Below are 19713 nucleotides of genomic sequence, written 5' to 3'. Positions count from 1 at the left end.
CCCCCCCCCCCCCCCCTAGAAGCATATTATATTGTAATTTAATCTGAAAAGAATAGTTGAATGCAAGGGGATCATCCTCCTTTGAAGTGTTGAGAATGCAATCGATCATTATCTTTGATATGGAAAAACTTTAAAATCATGGACTAACGTAACAAGGTATCTATAAACCAATGAAAAATTGAAAAAAAAAAAAAAAAGCGATGATAAATACCCCGATCATGGGGGTAAAAAAAAATTGTAGGCTTAAATCTTAATATCTTATCTCCAAGAAAGGCTAAGCATACCAAATATGTAATAACCAAAAGAAAAATTAAAACCCCACTTGCTAAGTTTGCATATGGCTTTGGATCAAATTGAAAAATTGCAATATGGAGTTAGAATATCTACTTACAATGGTTTATAAGAAGTGACATGCAGAATTAGCATCAATCCTTAATTTTCTAATTCATTCCTTATCCAATCTTGTGAACAAACCAATGCTTGGATAGTAGCAGGATTAAGCGAACTCCAATCGCGATCAAGAACCCTTCCATCGGTGTTGAAGGCCAACTCCGGCGGAACTTTTGACATCGGAATTCCTAGCATGTTTCTTGCCATCATGGATAATACAGGATACCTGGGAGTGTGAACTTTCCACCAATTCAATATGCTGAAATCAACATTGCGTGGAAAGAGAGGCTCTTCTAGGTACTTGTCTAGATCGGATTTCATGCCTTCACCCTGGGAAGTTTCATTGAGAAATTTATCAAATCCCATGAGTCTATCCCTAGAGTCCTTTGCAGAAGTCGGTAAGGAAAGTCGAACACTGCCAACTTGCCACGGCAGACCCTCATCATGAAAAGCTAGTGGTGAGCATATTGAATGTTCATTGTATAGAGCCTTCACGCTGTCAAGAACCTCGTTGATGCGAGCTGAAGAAGTGCTACCATAGATTTGTGGATAGTAATATTCTACCAATTTCATCTTGAATCTCGGATCTAACATGGCTGCAACTGCCAAACCTAAGCTACATTTCTCCCAATATTCATCAAACTTGCTCCGCATTCTTAATGCCAAAGAACTAATATATTCATCAGAATTGTTGCACCATTCAATCAGATGCAACTTGACATCACATAGTTCAGGGAAATATATGTTTGCAGTTGGATACTTGCTCCTGGTGAAAACATTTGTAACCTCCACAAAAAGTTTCAAGTAGTTAGTAATGGCAGAGACTCTGTCCCACTCTACATCAGATAAGCTGACTGTGCAGCCATCATCATTTTCTTGCAAAAGAATAAAAACATCCTTGAATTCTAAGACAGCTTCAAGCATTGAATGTGTGGTATTCCATTGGAATGGATTATCTACAGTTAGGCATTTTTGACTCCTAATCCCAACTTCTTTGGCCATCCCGTCGAACTTTGCTTGTACTGTCTGTGAACTTCTAACATAACGAATACTTTCTCTGACCTTGCTGATTAATTCACTAATAGCTACCAGAGCATGCTGAACCATGACATGTAGAACACTCGCAGCACAGCGTATATCAAATAATTGACCATTACAATAAAGAAACCTGTTTTGCGAAAGTCTTTCCCCAATTCTTATTGCAACGTCATTGCCGGCAGTACTATCCAAGACAACGGAGAACAGCTTCCGGTCAATATCCCAGTCCATCAGACAAGTCATGATAGTAGCCGAAAGCATGTCTTCAGTATGGGAAGGATCAATTGCGACAAAATTTAAAATCCTCCTCCTTAACAACCATGATTCATCTATGTAATTTGCAGTCAAGCATAAAAATTCAGAACCATTCGATGTAGTCCACACATCGGCACCAAGGCTGATTTTCCCAGGTAATTTATCCAACATCTCATTCACCTTCTGTTTCTCTTTGTCATAAATCTCAATACAATCTGCCTCAACCCTATTCATCGTCACAAGCTCAAACAAAGGCTGTAGATTTTTTACAAATACTCTAAAACCCACATGTTCAACCATAGCCAACGGATATCCATGTAGAATAATCATTCGAGCAAGATCAAATCGACTCCGCCTTTGATCGAAGTTACAGTTTCCAGCATTCACATTTTCATCTTTCAACTGCTCCTGGTCCAATTTAACATTGACGAAGCTAAGGGGGTCATCTTTTTTGTGATCTTTATTATCAAAGTTGAAGTTTGCAACAGTGACAGTTGTGTCCTTTCTCTTTTCTTTAGCTGTAACATATTGAGCTATGCCATGGCTAGACCTTCTCTGACACCTGATTAAATGGTTCCTCAAATGCGATGTTCCACTCGAACTTGATCCACTCAATTTCCTTTTACAATGCCTACAAACTGCCACACAGGTGTCTCCTTTCTTAATTCTATCAAAATCATTCCATACAACAGACTTCAACCTACTGGATTTGACAATTACAGCATCCGACAAATCCATAGCATGAACCTGACAAATAAGCTTTCCATCCAATTCAATTCAAAAGCTTCATATTTATCGGGGTAAAATGAAACGAACGAGATAGAATCCTTGCATAATCAAATGTTTGTGTATAGAAAAATGAGCATACATGAGTATGAACAAATGAAGGTACAACATTGCAAGAAGATAAGAGAACAAACACATAGCTTTCCAATCTCTCAACATATTTGAGATTGGGAGGGAAATTCTTCTAAAAATATTAGGTGCACACGCTTATTTGAAAAACATATAAAAAAACCATGGTTTAACCAAAACTTCAAAATAACTTCATAAATATGTGAGGAATGTTCTGGTAATCACCCTAAACCCATTCTATCTAGAACTATTCCACACTTGCCTCTTATCATGTTCTTGTTGTCGGAATTGAGAAAAGAAAACCTTCACTTTACAACAAAAAAAAAAATCACAATAAAAAAAAAACCTTTTTTTTTCCGATAAAATCAAATTCATAGTTTCCTGATAACTAAATAGTTGCAAGCAGCTGCTTCTTATTACATTCTCACAGAAATGATTTAGGCAGAAAAATGATCCATTTCCAAATGATAACATGAATTATGTAAGAAGGGAGAAAAATTGGTACCTTTGTGAGTGAGAATTTGGATTTGAAGAAGCGCCGATGAATTGGGATTGTTGTATGTATGTAGCTGCAGTTGTTTAGGGAAGATAAATCAATTCAAATGCTATGTGAGAAAAGAAGAAGGACACTCTGAAAACCCTACACACAGAAAGTAGCATTTAATGCAATGCAATGTGTTGGGGACAACAGAAAGAAGAAGAAGAGGGAGAAGACGACGATGATGACGGCATAGCTTCACTCTAAACGCAGCGTTTCGGTGCACCACCGCTATTATAATTTCTATTTCTATTTTTATTTTTATTTTTAGTTTCTTTTAAGGTTTAGGGCCCAAATTTATATATGGGCTCATATTGGGCTGGCCCAAATTGATTATAGCCCAAAACGAAAATGCATCTCTTTCTCCCTCTGCCGCGAGAGTGTGAACCCTCAAACTTGGTTTTGATGAAAAATTGAAACTTTCATGGCTGCAGCGCTTGGTTCTAGATGTTCTCGTGGTACTACGCTCTCTGATTCCTTCTTTCTTTTCTTTCTTTCGTATTTCTTGTTTAAAGTGATTAAAGTCTGAAACTTTTTTAGCTATTAGTAAGCATTATCAGCTCCTCTTGGTTGATCTTAGAAGAAGACCATTTTCCTTTTGTCAATTCTGTCATCCAGCATTCTTATTAATTCAGGGTCTTTAAACAATAATTCACTCTCTATGGTGATTTTGTTTCATAATAATATTGGACTTGTATGTGGATATGTGTTGACTTTTGAGCTAGTTTGCATTCGTGTTATGGACTCATGAAACATACCTCCTATCATTTTGTTTTATTTTTCTATAATGATTAAAAATGAAATGAATACTTATTATATATATATATATATATATATATATATATATATATATATATATGATTAGCTAATATTAGACGATATTAAGCATGACATTCTTCCTTTGTAAAAGTATATATACTAGCATTTTTGAGATTAAGTAAGTTATATGCCATTAAGTACTTTTGTATTTTATAAAAATGCAACATTGTTGCTTGTAATATTAGTGAGGTCAATAATAAGTTTGATGATAATGCTGTGGTGCTTGTTGACAAGCAAATGCAGCCAATAGGGACCAGAGAAGGACATGTTGCTTGGAAGGAATATATACTAAGAAGAATGGGTTATCATTGAATTTTTGTTTTGTGGAATGCACTGTTCACTTTAACAGTTTCAATAATTGAGAAGCTTTTGTGTCTGCTTTTGTGTGTGTATGTAAAATGTAACATTGGTATTTATTAGATCACATTTTTTTTTAATATTCAAGTTCAAGCTCTCACTCTTCATTAGGCACAAGAAGAATAAAGATTTCTAAGAATAAACTTTATCTTGAAGTGGCATTTTATAAAAAAAAAAAAATCATAAATAAGAAGTGCTACATTTTGACATTCTCCTTGGTATACAGATACATCACAATAACTATGATTAAGTTGGAAAATATTTTCAACGAAAAAAATACTATTATCTGAATTTTTTTTATAGTGATCTTTAAGTATTTATATATTTTGAATGATGCTTCTTGTATAATAAATCACATATGAAATTAATTTTGAATTACATATTTAATGTTAAATTATTTTTGGGTTTTTAATGACATTTTTTTTCCATCTTAACTTACTATTATTGAACTAAAATTATTTAAATTTATTAAAGTGACTATAACAATACAATACAAATCAATTTTGTGCATTGCATAATATTTTTTAATGGTTGAATGCTTTGTTACCATATTTTTCATCCCAAATGTTACATTCTCACCATATTGTAAAAGTAAAAGTAACCACCGTTGTAGGGTTTCAAGACATTGGATCTTATGTATACTTTCTTGTCTTGTACACTAAATACTCAATTAATAATATAAATATAAGTTCCTTCATACATACAAATATATAATCATAGAATCTCAATAATGCCACAAAAGCTAAGCCTTACAGAAAAAGATGGATCAAGGTAACGCATTAATATGGTTTCTCTTGCTAGTTGCTAGGATATGCATGAGTCCAAACTCCAAAGCATGCACGTGCATATTCAAAACTTTAGGAATATAAATATATTATATTCCTTAATCTTTATGATTGTTTCCTCTCCATACAGAAAAGAAGACTTTTGGTCATAACACAAACATTCCTTACTTCCTACATTAAACCTTCTACCACACATTTTATCTATATAAACACATACATATCAAACCATTGTTTAATTCGCATATGCATCCACAATAATACAACCATATTGTAATCTTTCTAAAGCTTGGTCATCCTAAAGATCTGAAAAGAAAATACACCTTCAGCATCAGTCATCATGGGTGTCCTTGGAACAGTGGCAAGAAATTTGGATACAATAGTAGGGTAATTAATTAAATTAATCTTTCTCCTTCATGCATATATATTATAATTAATATTCTACTACACCAACACATTAATATGAAAAGTTATTTATAAATATAACACAAACTATATATAATGCTTAGTATTATTTATTATTAATTTATTTAACATTTCGTCCATATAGAATAACAGCCTTTCTTTTTGGCTTTATATCAGGCCAGGAGCAATGCTTCTTTACCCTCTGTAAGTAACTTAATAATATTCATCATTAACAATAATGTTAATAAGAAAGCAATAATAATAAACATGCAGAATGACAGAATGCTTTGTATATGATTGTGTATATATTATAGATACGCATCAATGAGGGCGATTGAGAGTCCTTCAACCTTAGATGATCAACAGTGGCTAACGTATTGGGTTTTGTACTCCTTCATAACCCTCTTTGAGCTTTCATTTCATAAGGTCCTATCTTGGTACGTCCATGAATATATTATAATGTTACGTATGTTATATTTATTACACAACAACAACAACAACAATAATAATAATTTTACAAAGTGCAGGTTACCGTTTTGGCCATACATGAAGCTTGTAATATGCATGTGGCTGGTGCTGCCAATGTTCAATGGAGCAGCATATATATATGAGAATTATGTGAGGAGATACATAAATGTAACGAGCTATGGAGCTAATGATTATACCATGAAGAACAAGAAGGCGATTCAGATGATGAGCTTCGATGCTAGGAAAGCTGTTGAACGCTACATCGATAGACATGGCCCTCAAGCCTTTGAAAAAGTTATCAGTGCTGCTGAGAGAGAAGCAAACAAGCACTGATCATGTATTCTTAATTAATTAATGACTCTCATGATGCATTAACCACTTTGTAATCATCAAATCTGAACTTGCCTTCACATATGCATTAAATTTTTCTATGTAATCTACATGAAATTATATGGCCATGTTATGTTATTTTAGATTTTGATGCTGAAACGAAAATTCTTCTGATGATCATGCAATCATTTCTATTCTTCCGGCAATATATCATAATAAAATGATAATCTAACAATAACAAGTGTAATCTCGCCAAAGGATTATTAGGCATAAATTAAATGAGGGATTAGCGGGTTTCTTGTAGTAAAATGAAAGTAGTTCAACCTCTTTTCCATTCCACCTTTACGTATTGGATTAATAAACAGCTAAAACAATTGATAAATGTGAATGAATGAATGAATGACTTTGATAGATAATATCAATAGAAAGCAGCATCAACAATTTTTTTTTTTTTTGTCGGAAAAAGGGAAGAAAGTTAAGAATGTTTATCTTTTCTAACATAGAAGAATGCTATATGATCAATAAATATTATTTTTAACAAGTATTTAATTAGCAATAATTTTGCACCCATATTTTTAGAAATTTTACACATAAAAAAAATATATAATTTGTACTTATATTTATTAGAATTTGTACAGATAAATCAATATAGTTTATACTTATATTCTTTAAAATTTATACACATAAATTAATAAAATTTGTTTATTAAAAATAATTTAATATTTATACTTACCAAATAATAACAAAAAAATACAAAAAATTCTGTTCCAAGAGTCTCCCTTTTATATATACATGGCTCATTAGTACGCATATATACTACGATTTAGAAATCTTGATTCAATTCTAAGAACGAAACCTTTTTTTTTTTTTTTGTTAAAAAGAGTTTGGCTATACTTAAGGGAGTAATCTTCTTTTCTAAGAATAAAACGAATTTAACAAAAATAATTCCAGATACCTTTATTATATATATGAAGGAGGCGAAAAAATGGAAATAGAAATATTTTCGACATAACGTCTTGTTTCTCACTTTTGATGCAAATATAATCCTGTATTAAGGTGTGGGAACACCTGGAGAAAAATATGGCTAAAATAGACTGATTGATGTAGTACGGACAACAATATCAGCCGAAAGGTCCAGCCACCTTGACTATTAACTTTTTATTTATTTTAATTATCGGGTTTTGATAAAGAAAACAAAGAGAACAACTATTATTATTATTATTATTATTATTAAAGAGATAAATCCACAACTCAAACTTGAATTTTATTTTTCTTCACCAGACGAGATCTTTTATTTGAACATTTTTTGTAACTTCAATTAAGATAACAATATAATTGTAATTAAACTACTGTTATTTTATGGAGTGGCTTTAGCCGCATCCAATGGTTAATTAAGGAATAAATAAAGCCTGAAATTCAAGTTTTTATTGATTTGGTTTAGCCATCAATATTCATAAGTGTATATATATATATGTTCATATCCATTCCCTTGTTCTATCTAAAGTACATCTTCAAAGGTGATTGAACAGATGCCATGTGGAGAGTACCTTACTCAAAAATAGATAGGAAAGCATCATCTTTGGTGATCAAAATATCAATTTTCCACCTGTTTGAGCAACCTGACAATATTGATACATGAACAGTTCTGTTATGTTCATAAATGCATATATATACTATTGAAAGAAAGAAAAAAAGGATATAAAATGATATAATGACTTACACCTAATATAAGTATACTTTTGTCAGTTTGTGTCTGAATTTCTAGGTCTCTATCACAGTCAGTAATCGCAAATGTGAGAAAAATGCAGAATTGAGATAACTCTTTTTAAGAGGATCTCAGGATGTGCTTAGCTCTAGGACCCAGTCTGACAGGACCTGTTACCGTGCCATCCAGTTTAAAAGAATCTACGGCAGGATAACTTGTGGTACTTAGCTTCTGTGCTTCATTCTGGCAACATCTACCTCTTGCACCATCCAATCGTGGATCGAGCTTTGTCACCCTTGTGTGTCTTTGCAATTCTGCACCCGAGTTTGTCATGCGACTCGAGTTCTCCTGCACTTCTATGTTAGGTAACTTGATTGGTTTTCTGGAATCATCAAGAGCAGATGGTGCAGGTCTCTTCCTGGTGTTTGTGCATGGATGATATTCTTTGGCAATGTTATGATCCAACTTCACACTGTCTGCAACCATATTCATGTTTCTACAACCAGTGTTTAAGGGAGAGGATGTAATTGGAACATGTGGAGGTTGAGCAATTGATGCTGGACTAAGATGGTTCGTCTTCATAGGACTCGGATAAGTCAGAGGATTAGAAGGATAGAGAACTTGAGCCGAATGATTCAAGGATGCTGATGGTGTAGTAAATTTGTTTCCCCAAATACATTGAGAAAAGCTTGGATTACTTACGCCTGAAAATTGGTGAGAGAAGGTGACTGGTAGCCTCTCATCTGTTGGGCCTGACAACCACGATGGTAAACTTCTGTAAGGCCTCTGAGACCAAGATGTTGATTTGGCCTGTTCATTGTTGGATGTCTGCAAGAAAGGAAATTCAAAGGCTGATTTCGCAACATGATGAGGATTTTTGTTCCTGTCATGCAGCTCGCCGTTGTTTAGGTATGTTGGCGGGCTGAAATTGCAAGGAGTAGCTTGTACCTGTGACTGAGAGCTGAGTCCTTGAGGTTTAGCTCCTGGCATAAATCGCTCTGGAAAGTCATCAGGTGCGCCATTAAACATAGCACATGAAGCAGGTTCTTGAGTAATAGGGTGGAAATAAGAGATGCCATTTCTGCTGACTGGATGACTTCCATTTTGAGATACATGGTTCCTTTGCAGATCAGCAAATTGAAGAGAAAATTCTGTGTCATGACCATTCATCAATACAGTACATCGAAATCCTTGACTGCTTTGAATTTTTGGGGACTGCACAACGTTGTCAGTTGATGATGATCTGCCAAATGCCAAATCCTGCTTAGAACATTTTCCCAGTAAGGAATTTTCTGAAGCACCATATTCAGAAGAGTGCCTTCTTCCTGATTCCTCACCAGCCCAAACATCTCCAGAGAGTTGTTGCATTGCTTTGCTGCTTCCACCAATTGGAACATCTTTACCCATCAACCTCATTGTCGGTTGGCTGGAACTTAGTGTGACATGATCTGAACTCTCTTTCACTGAAACCATCCCGTCTCCCTTGTGGCTCTGCACCTGGCCATACTGATTCTGTTCAATGGGTAAGTTGCTCATAACGTTCACCTCTGAGTTAGGTGGCTGGACAAAAGAACTGGAACACATGTCAGAATCAGTCGGGTTGATATCTCTGTCACATGGCAACTCGGTAACAGCCAACCTAGCCGGATAATGTGGAAATGAGTTTAGCCCATCTTTTGGAGATATCTTCTGAACAACCTGCCTCTCATTAATCCTCAAATTTTCTTGGTTATCTTGATGGAGTGTACTACTGACTGGTAGACCACCTAAAGAACCACGTAACGTACTTGACGTCTCCGGCTGGTTTGTCCCTACTGTCCCACTTGAACTGAAATTGACTAGCTCACCATGAGAATTGAGTGGCAAACCAAAGAAGCTCGGATCCAAACAGTTATTTCTTATACTTCCCTTTCCCCAGGCTGTATAGAGGAATGCATTATCAATCATATCTGAAGCAAGCATATGAGAGAACTGTCTGTCACCAAAGGCCTGGCTACTATCATCATTATCTTCATAAGTTTGCAAAGGAAATTCTGGTCTTTCATTTCCTTTATCATAAGAAGAAGAATATGATGATGAAGGCTCTAGGAATGTCCTTGTATTAGCATCTGAGTTCACAGGAACAGCCCGAAAAGTAGAATCCTCCAAATGGTCAATGAACTTTCCAATGGAGCTCAAAGATCCAGATTCACACAATTGGGAATTGGTACCAGACATCTTCACTTCTTGATCTGTAGAAAGAGGACTGGGAATATCATCATATGGAGAACAATGCAATGTACTTGTGTTGCCTCCATCAAACGGATGTAAATTGTTGTCGTCACAAAGCATCACCTTGGTTAATGTTTGAGACTTCTCTTCTGGGTGCGTTGATGTCTTTTGACTGGGACACGGCTTCAAGAAATTTTGCGCAGTAGCTTGTTCCAGAGTATTAGCAAACTCTTTACTTTCAACTATAGGGCAAAACTCCTTTCTGTTGTCTATGTTAATGGCAGCATAGTCATAACTTCTGTTTGCCCCCAAACTTGAAGTTTCTCTATCACTTCCAGAGGACTGCTCCTTTACTAATGAAGTAGTCAGCACATCTGATGATTTATTAAACATGGTTTCTTCAAATGAATTCCTCCTTTTGGGACCGAGTATGTCATCTTTACAAGTGAATCTCACATATCTGTCTGATGTTGGATATTCATCATCACAACTGTACTCATCAGTACCATCTTGAGTACTGCTGCTACTTGATGCCTTTCCGGAAAGTTGTTTTACACGGTTCTTAAGAATGCCACAAAAAGGATATACTGATTTTGGTTGCTTTGCATCCGGTTCATAGGTTTTAACTTTCTGCTCCTTTTCAACAAAAGAGATCTTTGAATCCAATTTTCTCTCATGGATAGAAGGATCTACGTTGTGATGTGCAAGCATTTTAGTTCCAATTGTAGCTTTCAGTTGTCTGAAACTATTTACCGGCATCTGCACCTTACGCTTACAAGCATCTTCCTGAGATAGATAAGATTAAAAGGTTATAGATGTTTAATAATAAAACAAACTCAAAATGTTGCTAAGATTTATAATATGCAAAATAATCACGTTCAAAGAGAAAGCAAATAAGCAATTCACCATATCTCCAATACATTACCCATGAAACATAACACTTTTGTAACGTTTATAATGATTCCTACTATAGACGAGTTTTCAGCAAAAAAATGTTTTGGAGAGAAAGAAAAAAGCATAAAAAATCCCTATAAATTAAAAGCATTATTAATATACATGACTAAAAAGTGCAACTTATTGTTATCAGTTTCAACTTTCAAGTTACTATAGTAAATTTAAGGAATAAAAGGTAACGGAAGTAAATGAGTCATTCATCATATGGGACAGGTATTCCTGTAAGCATTGATTGCATGCCAAGAACATGTTTCATAAAATGGCACCAAAGAGAACCATGAACAAACTTTTAACATCCTTTTCAACAATTCCAACTAGCAATATGAAATAACATGCAATATCACTTTCAGAACCATGACATATTAAAAAACAAGGCAAATACAATGGAATTTATGGTCAAATAAAATAAGTTATGGTCGGGAAGAACAACCAGCTTTGAAAGTTTTCGAGAAATCATAAAGAACTATATTTCCATCTTTAATTATCAAATAACAGCCCAAACTTCAACGTAAACAAACTCTTTGATTATTAACAGAAATATTTTTACATTTCAATCAATATAATGATGGTGGAAAGACCGAGGGATCCAGTAACACTTCACTCAATTTAATTCGTGTTTAAGGTGTTCCAACAATCATATATAAAAGGGCATTAATTTGGAACTTATCAACTTGAAATAAACTACTAAGAAAAAAAAGAAAAGAAATAAACTATGATGTTCAATAACAAAGTTTCACTTAGTGCATCAGAAAATTTTAAGCATAAGATTATTTCACGATTCCAACAGCTGAAATAAGAACTGAAAAGGTGGAAGTCAAGAGACCAAAAACCATTGCATCCTTATTTCGGTCACAAAATCCATCAAAAAGGACTTAAAAAAAGGTTAAAACCAATAAAGGGAAGGGGGGGGGGGGGATAATAAATTTAAGAACTTATTTTTCAGAAGAGAGAAACTCAGAAACTATGAAGGCATTTATCATAGAACGTTTAGATCACAGGCTCACACATAATCGAACACTTGGCTAAAAAGAAAGATGTTATTGTTAAAACTTCAACGCGCGTGTGATGTAGGCTTGCACTTAATCATACATGAACTAGATAATTAATTAATTATTATATATCTGAAGCTTTATACGCCAGCCAGACCAATGCATGACAGATTAAATTCAAAATCTTATTCATAACAAGGGGTAAAATCTATTTTTCTAATTATGAAAGAAACTACACATCTTTAGTTAATAAACATAAAAGGAGCTAGTACAATTTTATAGATATTATTTTAAAAATACCTAGTCGTAACTAGAATATAAAATTATTATAATAAATATAGATATAGAGACTAAAGTTTCAAGTAGAAAACTTTGATGGGGGAGATCAGCAAAGTACCTCCATAAGTTCAAGTAAGAAATTCTCTGAGTTCCTAGTCACACTTTTGTCATAAAATTAAATAACCAATAATGATAATGACAACCCTAAATAGTTTGTATTAAAATAATCACGTTAAGGAATCATAAGAAATCTTTTGTGTGTGTGTGTGTGTGTGTGTGTGTGTGTGTGTGTGTGTGAGTGAGAGAGAGAGAGAGAGAGAGAGAGAGAGAGAGAGAGAAACATACGCATATATGATCATTTCATATAGTCATACATGTATCAAAATATCGTTTAGATATATAATATATAAGACCAGAAGTGCATCTAATTATGAAGGGAGGCTAATAATAATAATAATAATAATAATAATAATAATAATAATAATATATTCCTAAACTCGGGGGGAAAAAAGGATAAAGGGAGAAGAAACCTAGTGGCACATAAAGTTGTGGTTCTCTCACTAAATTTGAGTGGAAGAGGAGGGATGAAGAATTGCGACAGCAAGAGACTTCTACGTAATGCCAACCTCCGAAACTCACATATAGCGCATCTCTAGAATTTGCATTACGCGCTTCATATATCGCCATTAAAACAGTGACTGGGTTCTGCAGAATCTAAACGCCGCAGAATTCAGTCTGCTTTTAATCTTTAAACATTCGAATGCAGGGGAAACTTCTATTTATGCCTATAGAATTATAAGTAGGAAACACTCATCCAAATAAAGTATTTTTTCCGGAAACGCCAATATTCTTTTAAACAATCCAGGCATGTTAGGGATGCCAAGTTATAAAGTTTCACTTCACTAATCTTATTCCCTTAATCTTATCATCATATCTGGAGATAACCACCGTGATTCTCAACATTTCATGTATATATACGACTGTATCTATAAAAATATAGCTAGAGATTTGAAAATTTTCACTCTCAAATTTTGTCCGCCATAACCATAAACTGACACTCTTTTCTGTCTTCTTTTTCCTCCGACACTATATACTCAATCTTCTGGAATTATTATCTAACTGAAACTCATAGCGATTTGATTGTATCTCAATGATATCTGCCAATAAAAATTGTAAAAAATAGCAGTCACCACCTGCGCTCTCAACCTGCCGATATGCTCAGAAAAGGAGTAATTCTCATCACGTACTTTTTTGTATTTCGTAGTAGTTCAAATCCCAGAATAACAGAGATACACCCATGCGATAACGATTGAAATCAACCCAAGTCAGAGTGATTTCTTCCGAATTTCAATGATATTCATGTTCATCTGAAACTGCATACTATTAATATCTAATACGATCATCAATCCCAGACCACTCATTATATAAACTTCTGACAGACCCTACAATTGAACGATCATCCGATCCATCTAGCCTTGACTACCTGGGCATAAACCTCTACATCTGCGTTCAAAAAAACTCGCCACTAAATAGAAACAAGAATCTGTTGATCTACCCATGGCCCATATGATAATTCCCCACAAAACCCCATCATTTCTTCCACCTCGAAACTCCATGAGTGGCCCCTTCTACATTTCTAGGGTACCTGTACTGATTATACAGCTTACAGCTGGAGCATAAACATTCTTGCAGACACCAACACCCACCCCTTCTGATGAGTTTCCTTCCGCGCACGAAGGCACTTGTCTTAATTTGTATGGTTTTTTCTTTCACTCTCTTTTTTTCCCCCAAACTTTTATTATACTTACCGCGTATTTCGTTTATGTACTGAAACAAAAACAACCACTCGCTTTCGTCCACAAAATGTTTAGCTGTCTCCCTAATCAGCTTTTTCAGCAGTAATTCTATCCAGAAAAAGCAACACAAAGATGGGAAAGCTTTAACACCATCACTTAAGCAACTACATCAACAGTGTTGTTGGGTAATATTTTATGCACAAAATCCACGAATTGTAACCTTGTTCGGCATGAATTAGCCTCCAAATCATGGAAACAAACTGCATATAGCAAAACATTAGCTCATATTTTATGAGACATAATAAACCACATACCTTCTTTGAAGAAGTCGTCACTTCGCTGTTGAAGAAGCTCTTCTTTTTCTTCTTCTTCTTCTGCTGCTGCTTGTTCACAGTTATCGTCTTCTCGCTGTTGAGATTCTCCACCACCTTGCTTTTCTTCTTCGCCTCCTTCGTCTTCTTCTTCTTCTTTTTCTTCCTACTCTTGGTGGTGGTACTCTTCTTGTTTTTCGTTGTCGAAACCACAATACCATCACAATCAGCATCAGCTGCAGCTGCTCCAGCTGAATTCAGACCACTATAATCAGATGATTTATCATTATCTTCATTTCCATTATCTTCTTCGTCATAATCCTTTGCTACTTCGATTGCTTTGCTTTTGGTAGCTCCGATCGGAGGAGCCACGGTGAGAATCTCAGCAATCGAACGCTTCTTCGGCGCCTTAGGTTTGTGCTTGAAGCCGCCACCACTAACACCGGCGCTCCTCCTCATCTGCCGCCTCTCGTCCCTCACAGCCTGCGCGAGGCAGTTATCGATGTGCGCGTTCACAGCCGTAACGGTAGCAGCGTTGAAATCGCGGCAAACAGGACAAATCATCTCCGACTTTTCTTCGTCGTCGTCGTCAATCGCCTCCGCCGGCGTACCAGAGGCTCCTCCTGCGTCCGATTTCGCCGATTGGCCTCCTCGGCGACCAGATCTCAGCGCCTCGAGCCGTTGCGATAGCCACTGGAACTTGGTAACCGTAATCGAAACATCGTCAACGACTGAGTCCTCGTGTTCTACTCCGTCCTTCTTCCAGAGCTTCAATACACTCTCAATTCGCGGCTCCTCTTCTTCATCCCCCTCGTCCCTCTCCTTCTCCTTATCCTGTTCCTTCTCAAGCTCCTTTTCTTTGTCGTTCTCTTGTTCCAGCTGCTGCTCCTTTCCTTGTTCGTTTACCTTGAAAATCTCAGCGATGGAGCGCTTCTTCGGAGCCTTAGGCTTGGCGTGAGACGAGGAGGAGGACTTGAAGGAGGTGGTGGTGGCAGTAGAGGTTGCGGTGGTGATCCTGATGTGACGGCGGTCGTCTCTGACAGTCTGAGCAAGACAAGAGTCTATATGAGCGTTAACCGCCGTTAGCGTAGCAGCGTTGAATTCTCGGCAAACTGGACAGACCATCTCCAGTCTCTCTTCATCAGCAAGAGTAGCAGAAGCAGGTGGAGGAGATTGTTGATCGGATTGGAGCGATTGTTGTTGGTGGTTGTTGGTAGAAGTAGATCTTAGGGATTGGAAAGAAGAAGAAGAAGAAGAAGAAGTAGAACAAGAAGTAGAAGTAGAAGTAGAAGAAGAAGAAGGAGTCATAGGAGGAAGCCAGGAGTGAAGGTCTTTGGCAGTGACATTAGGGGAAGTGGAGAATGGCCAGCACTTGAAGACATCAACGGACCTCATCTTGTTTGTGTATTCCCTGCAACCAACCACACAGAATCATAATCATAAAATATAAGACAAGAGAAGAGAGAGTTGTTGCTGAGAGAGAAAGAGAGAGAGAGAGAGAGAGAGAGATGCCTGCCTTATGGAGAATCCATTGAAGGCTGCTCCCATGATCAGTAGGTAACTGCTTGGAGAGAGGGGGGGAGGGAGGGATGGATGGGAAAGAGAGAGAGAGGGTGTGTGGGTGTGTTTGAGTGTGGTGTTAGTGTTGAGAGAGCGTAGCTGTCTGTCTGCTTGCTTGCTTTTCCCTAATTTATGACTGAAAGTGACTTATGAGAGAGAGTGTGCAACTGTGCATTGCAAATTGAAACTACTTGCAGGATAAAGCTTAAATTATCATTTTACTCCATCTTTTTAGCTTGCATAACAACATCTCTATTAATTAAAAAATATTCTAAATTATTTTATGTCGTATATTTGGTGAAAATTCAGACAGTCAACTTTACATAAAATTAGTATTTCAGAATTATTAGATAATTATACCAACTTCACACGTAGAGTCAATTTCATCTGAATTTTAACATTAGAAATAGAAATCAAAATATCATACTCCTCTTATTTTTTATATATTACTACTTCAAAAACAGAGTTTAAACATATTTTATACTTTATAGTATAAATTATATTTTCTTATGTAAATATCTAGCCTTCAATCCTCTTTCAAGATATGAAAACACTAAAAACTATGATTAAGTTATCTCATTCTTGAGATGTTTATAAAATAGAAAAAATTAACGTCAATTAACATTGGACATCAAATAATCGGAGAAAAAAATATTATGTGCTGTATAAAATCTTGTGTGACAATATATTTTTTATTTTATATTTAAGTATGGAATAAATAATAAATAAAAAGATATATGATTGTAATGAAATCTTTGGAACGAGCAAGTGCACGTTATGATTTTTCGCATAAGAACAAGCAGGAACCAAGCATCAGCACACTCAAATAAAATATGAGAAAATAAAAGAATATTATTAATTATTGCTCATTTCTTAATTAGCATTCGGCTTTATTTCAACTCTATTTGTTTCTTTTCGTGGATTTATGCTTCCTTTCATTAATTAATTGAATTTGACTACTGCTGCGGCTAATAAGGCATGAAGGATGGAATGGATGCATTGTATTTGTAATTTCTTTTTTTTTTCTTTTTCAGTTTTTTTAACGATAAAAATTTAAGTATAGATAATTTTACATAAAATTGATAATTAAAAATTAAAAATTTAATTAAATTAATTAAATTATTTAATTATTTTTAAAATTAATTATTGATAAAAATTTAAATATAATTAATTTTATATAAAGTTAATAATTAAAAATCATTAAATAAATTAAATAATTTAACTAAATTTTCGTCTAATAATTTTCAACTATCAAATTCATCGACTCCGTAATTATTAGATGTGCAAAACTGGAAATGTTAGATTTGTAGATATACAATAGGTGGTATAGAGATACTGTAGAGAGGGTAGTAGGGACAGGGTCGTGTACATACTCATACAGATACAGTCATACGAAACAAAGATTCTGCTGTAACAATTCTACGCGATCACCTTCCGCCACTATTGACACGCGCTTTGAAACCTTTATTATCTCAATTTATCAAAAATATTATTTATCCATTAAAATCTAAAATCAACTATTATATATTTATATATATATATATATATATATATATATATTATTTAATTTATTTTTAATATATAATTTATATTAATAATTAATTTTAATATATATTTAATATAATTATAATTTATTATTATAATTTTACTTTATTTAATTAAAGTGATTATTCCAATAAAAATAATATTATAAATCGTTAAATAATTTAATATATTAAATTAAATATGTTTAAACAAATTATTTAATAATTTATAATTTTTTTTAGAAATAGCCAACTTTATTTTTCATAGTAAAATATAAATAAATTAAAATAAGATATAAAAAATATATTTATGTACCAATAAATATTTTTTGAATTAATTTTAATTATTTTTTGTCTAAACAAATTGTGGACAACTCAAAATCAATGACAAAATCCGCATGCATCTCAATTTTTTTTCTTAAAATGCTTTTAAAACACACTCTAATTAAAGTAAATTCGGTATTAACTTAATTTGGTAAAATAAAAATAAAATTGTGAAAACTATATGAGCTTACTTTTTTATTACTTTGTAAACCATATATAAAGCTGATATATTTTGTTAATTTTCAATATAATAGTCATCGTTGTCCTTTGTTTACTATATATAATAAGAATAAAAGAGTTTTATTTATATTTTTGTTTTAAATTATCTCCCAAATTTCTTAATTATAATATTAAAGTATATTTATTATCTTAATAAATCTCATATTTATTATTATTATTACATATATTTAATTAGTGTTTGCTAATTAACATACTAGTATTTAGTAATTGCTTGGTATAGTATACTTGGTTATTTTGAATTGGTCAAATAATAGTATTTGTGTATTTTTAATGCACTAACTTGAATTTAGTGTGATACACTTATATGCTAAGACAATAATCTAATGGTATAAATCTAATAAAAATTTACAACTTAAATATTTTTTACTAAATTCACACCCAAGTAAGTTCGAGAAGTATAATTTATCTACATGCCTCGGTTTTTGTTAATCTCAAATATCTTATTAATTAATAAATAAAATAGAGTTAGTTCCTCAACGCCAATATGGTAGAAAAATTCCTATTAAAATATTTCTCTTTGTAAAATAAGTAAATAATAGAGTGATAAGATTGTAAACCTTAAATTATTACTTTATTGAGACCCATTTATATATAATAAAAATATTACTTTAAGAATATTTATCCCATAATTTAAATTTTTATATATAATAAGGTACATAAGATTATTGGACAAATATGCAAGTCTTATGTCTGGTTTAAGGTTATAATAGTAAATTCATATATCAAGAGAAGAAATTCAATTAATACTTGCATTTAAGCTCATCACTTTAACTTGTACTTTTTATCTAAGTATTTCTTTTTATGTTTTGGTTTAATATAATAAGATTGAAAAGTTTTTCGGTTGTAGTTTTATTTTGTTAGTTAATAAATAACGTGCAAATTAAATATTGATAACTCAAAATGTTGGTGTGTATCGAAAATATTGATCTTATTACGTTAGTATTTAACATAATAAATTGATGATAAAAATAAAATAGACAATTTTTAAAATTTCAATGGACTAAAGCCACACATACATACACGCACAGATAGATATATATTATTTGAATTTGGATTTGTTAAATTTTAAATTTGTATTTTAGAGGGTAAAGTGTGATCTTTTATCTTTTAATAATTTTTTTATATTTATTTTTTATCCCACTTATAAAATAAATGATAAGAAATCACACTTTACTCTTTAAAATAAAATTCAAACTTTAGAGAATTCAAATTCATATTATTTAAGTTTCTTTAAATATTTTTCATTTAACCTTTTTTTTCCCTCAAAATAGCTCATCAAAATGTCTTTAACCTCAATATATTTGTGTGTATGTTTTTCTTTTTAAGTACCATTGTTTGATAATAAATAAAAATTTGTATAAAAGTAATAGTTTAATTTTCAAGTACAATCAGTGAAAAGAATTTTACATAAGTACCTATTTGTAAATAATTTAAAAATTATACATATTAATAAATAAAAAATTTATTTTATTTATATATAAAAAAGTCTCTATTATATATCTATAGATATATAGATATTATAGGTATATATACACTATTATCAGTGAACTACAGTATTAAAAAAAGTGCAAACCAACAAAATTC

General features: G+C 33.3%; 3 protein-coding genes across 7 annotated transcripts; 1 reads left to right on the top strand and 2 right to left on the bottom strand.

The window, feature by feature from the left end:
- Positions 1–232: 232 nt before the first annotated feature.
- LOC130940392 (zinc finger BED domain-containing protein RICESLEEPER 1-like) lies at positions 233–3265 on the bottom strand. 2 transcript variants are annotated; one of them, XM_057868517.1, is made up of 2 exons: positions 3044–3265; positions 233–2442 (listed from the first exon to the last, which is right to left on the bottom strand). In XM_057868517.1, exon 2 carries the CDS (start codon positions 2419–2421, stop codon positions 433–435), a length of 1989 nt encoding a protein of 662 aa, XP_057724500.1. In that variant the 5' UTR covers positions 2422–2442; positions 3044–3265; the 3' UTR covers positions 233–432. The 2 variants fall into 2 exon arrangements, with proteins under 2 accessions (XP_057724500.1, XP_057724499.1); XM_057868516.1 differs by having other exon boundaries at positions 233–2430.
- A 218-nt stretch (positions 3266–3483) lies between these two features.
- Positions 3484–6240, top strand: LOC130940508 (HVA22-like protein f). 4 transcript variants are annotated; one of them, XM_057868649.1, is made up of 4 exons: positions 3484–3534; positions 5323–5421; positions 5617–5643; positions 5754–6240. In XM_057868649.1, the coding sequence occupies exons 2-4, from the start codon at positions 5375–5377 to the stop codon at positions 6238–6240; spliced, it is 561 nt and encodes a 186-aa protein (XP_057724632.1). In that variant the 5' UTR covers positions 3484–3534; positions 5323–5374. The 4 variants fall into 4 exon arrangements, with proteins under 4 accessions (XP_057724632.1, XP_057724634.1, XP_057724631.1 ...); XM_057868652.1 differs by lacking the exon at positions 3484–3534 and having other exon boundaries at positions 4920–5421; positions 5754–5876; positions 5967–6240; XM_057868651.1 differs by lacking the exon at positions 5323–5421.
- Positions 6241–7167: 927 nt separating this feature from the next.
- Positions 7168–16113, bottom strand: LOC130940507 (uncharacterized). Its single transcript, XM_057868647.1, has 5 exons — positions 15999–16113; positions 14486–15893; positions 8891–10939; positions 7958–8770; positions 7168–7856 (listed from the first exon to the last, which is right to left on the bottom strand). Exons 1-4 carry the CDS (start codon positions 16028–16030, stop codon positions 8063–8065), a joined length of 4197 nt encoding a protein of 1398 aa, XP_057724630.1. The 5' UTR covers positions 16031–16113; the 3' UTR covers positions 7168–7856; positions 7958–8062.
- Positions 16114–19713: the final 3600 nt, after the last annotated feature.

The sequence above is a fragment of the Arachis stenosperma genome, chromosome 7 (assembly GCF_014773155.1).
Source record: "Arachis stenosperma cultivar V10309 chromosome 7, arast.V10309.gnm1.PFL2, whole genome shotgun sequence".
Lineage (NCBI taxonomy): Eukaryota > Viridiplantae > Streptophyta > Magnoliopsida > Fabales > Fabaceae > Arachis > Arachis stenosperma.
Note: the sequence above shows the minus strand (reverse complement) of the source record. Positions and strands in the feature narration are given on the sequence as shown.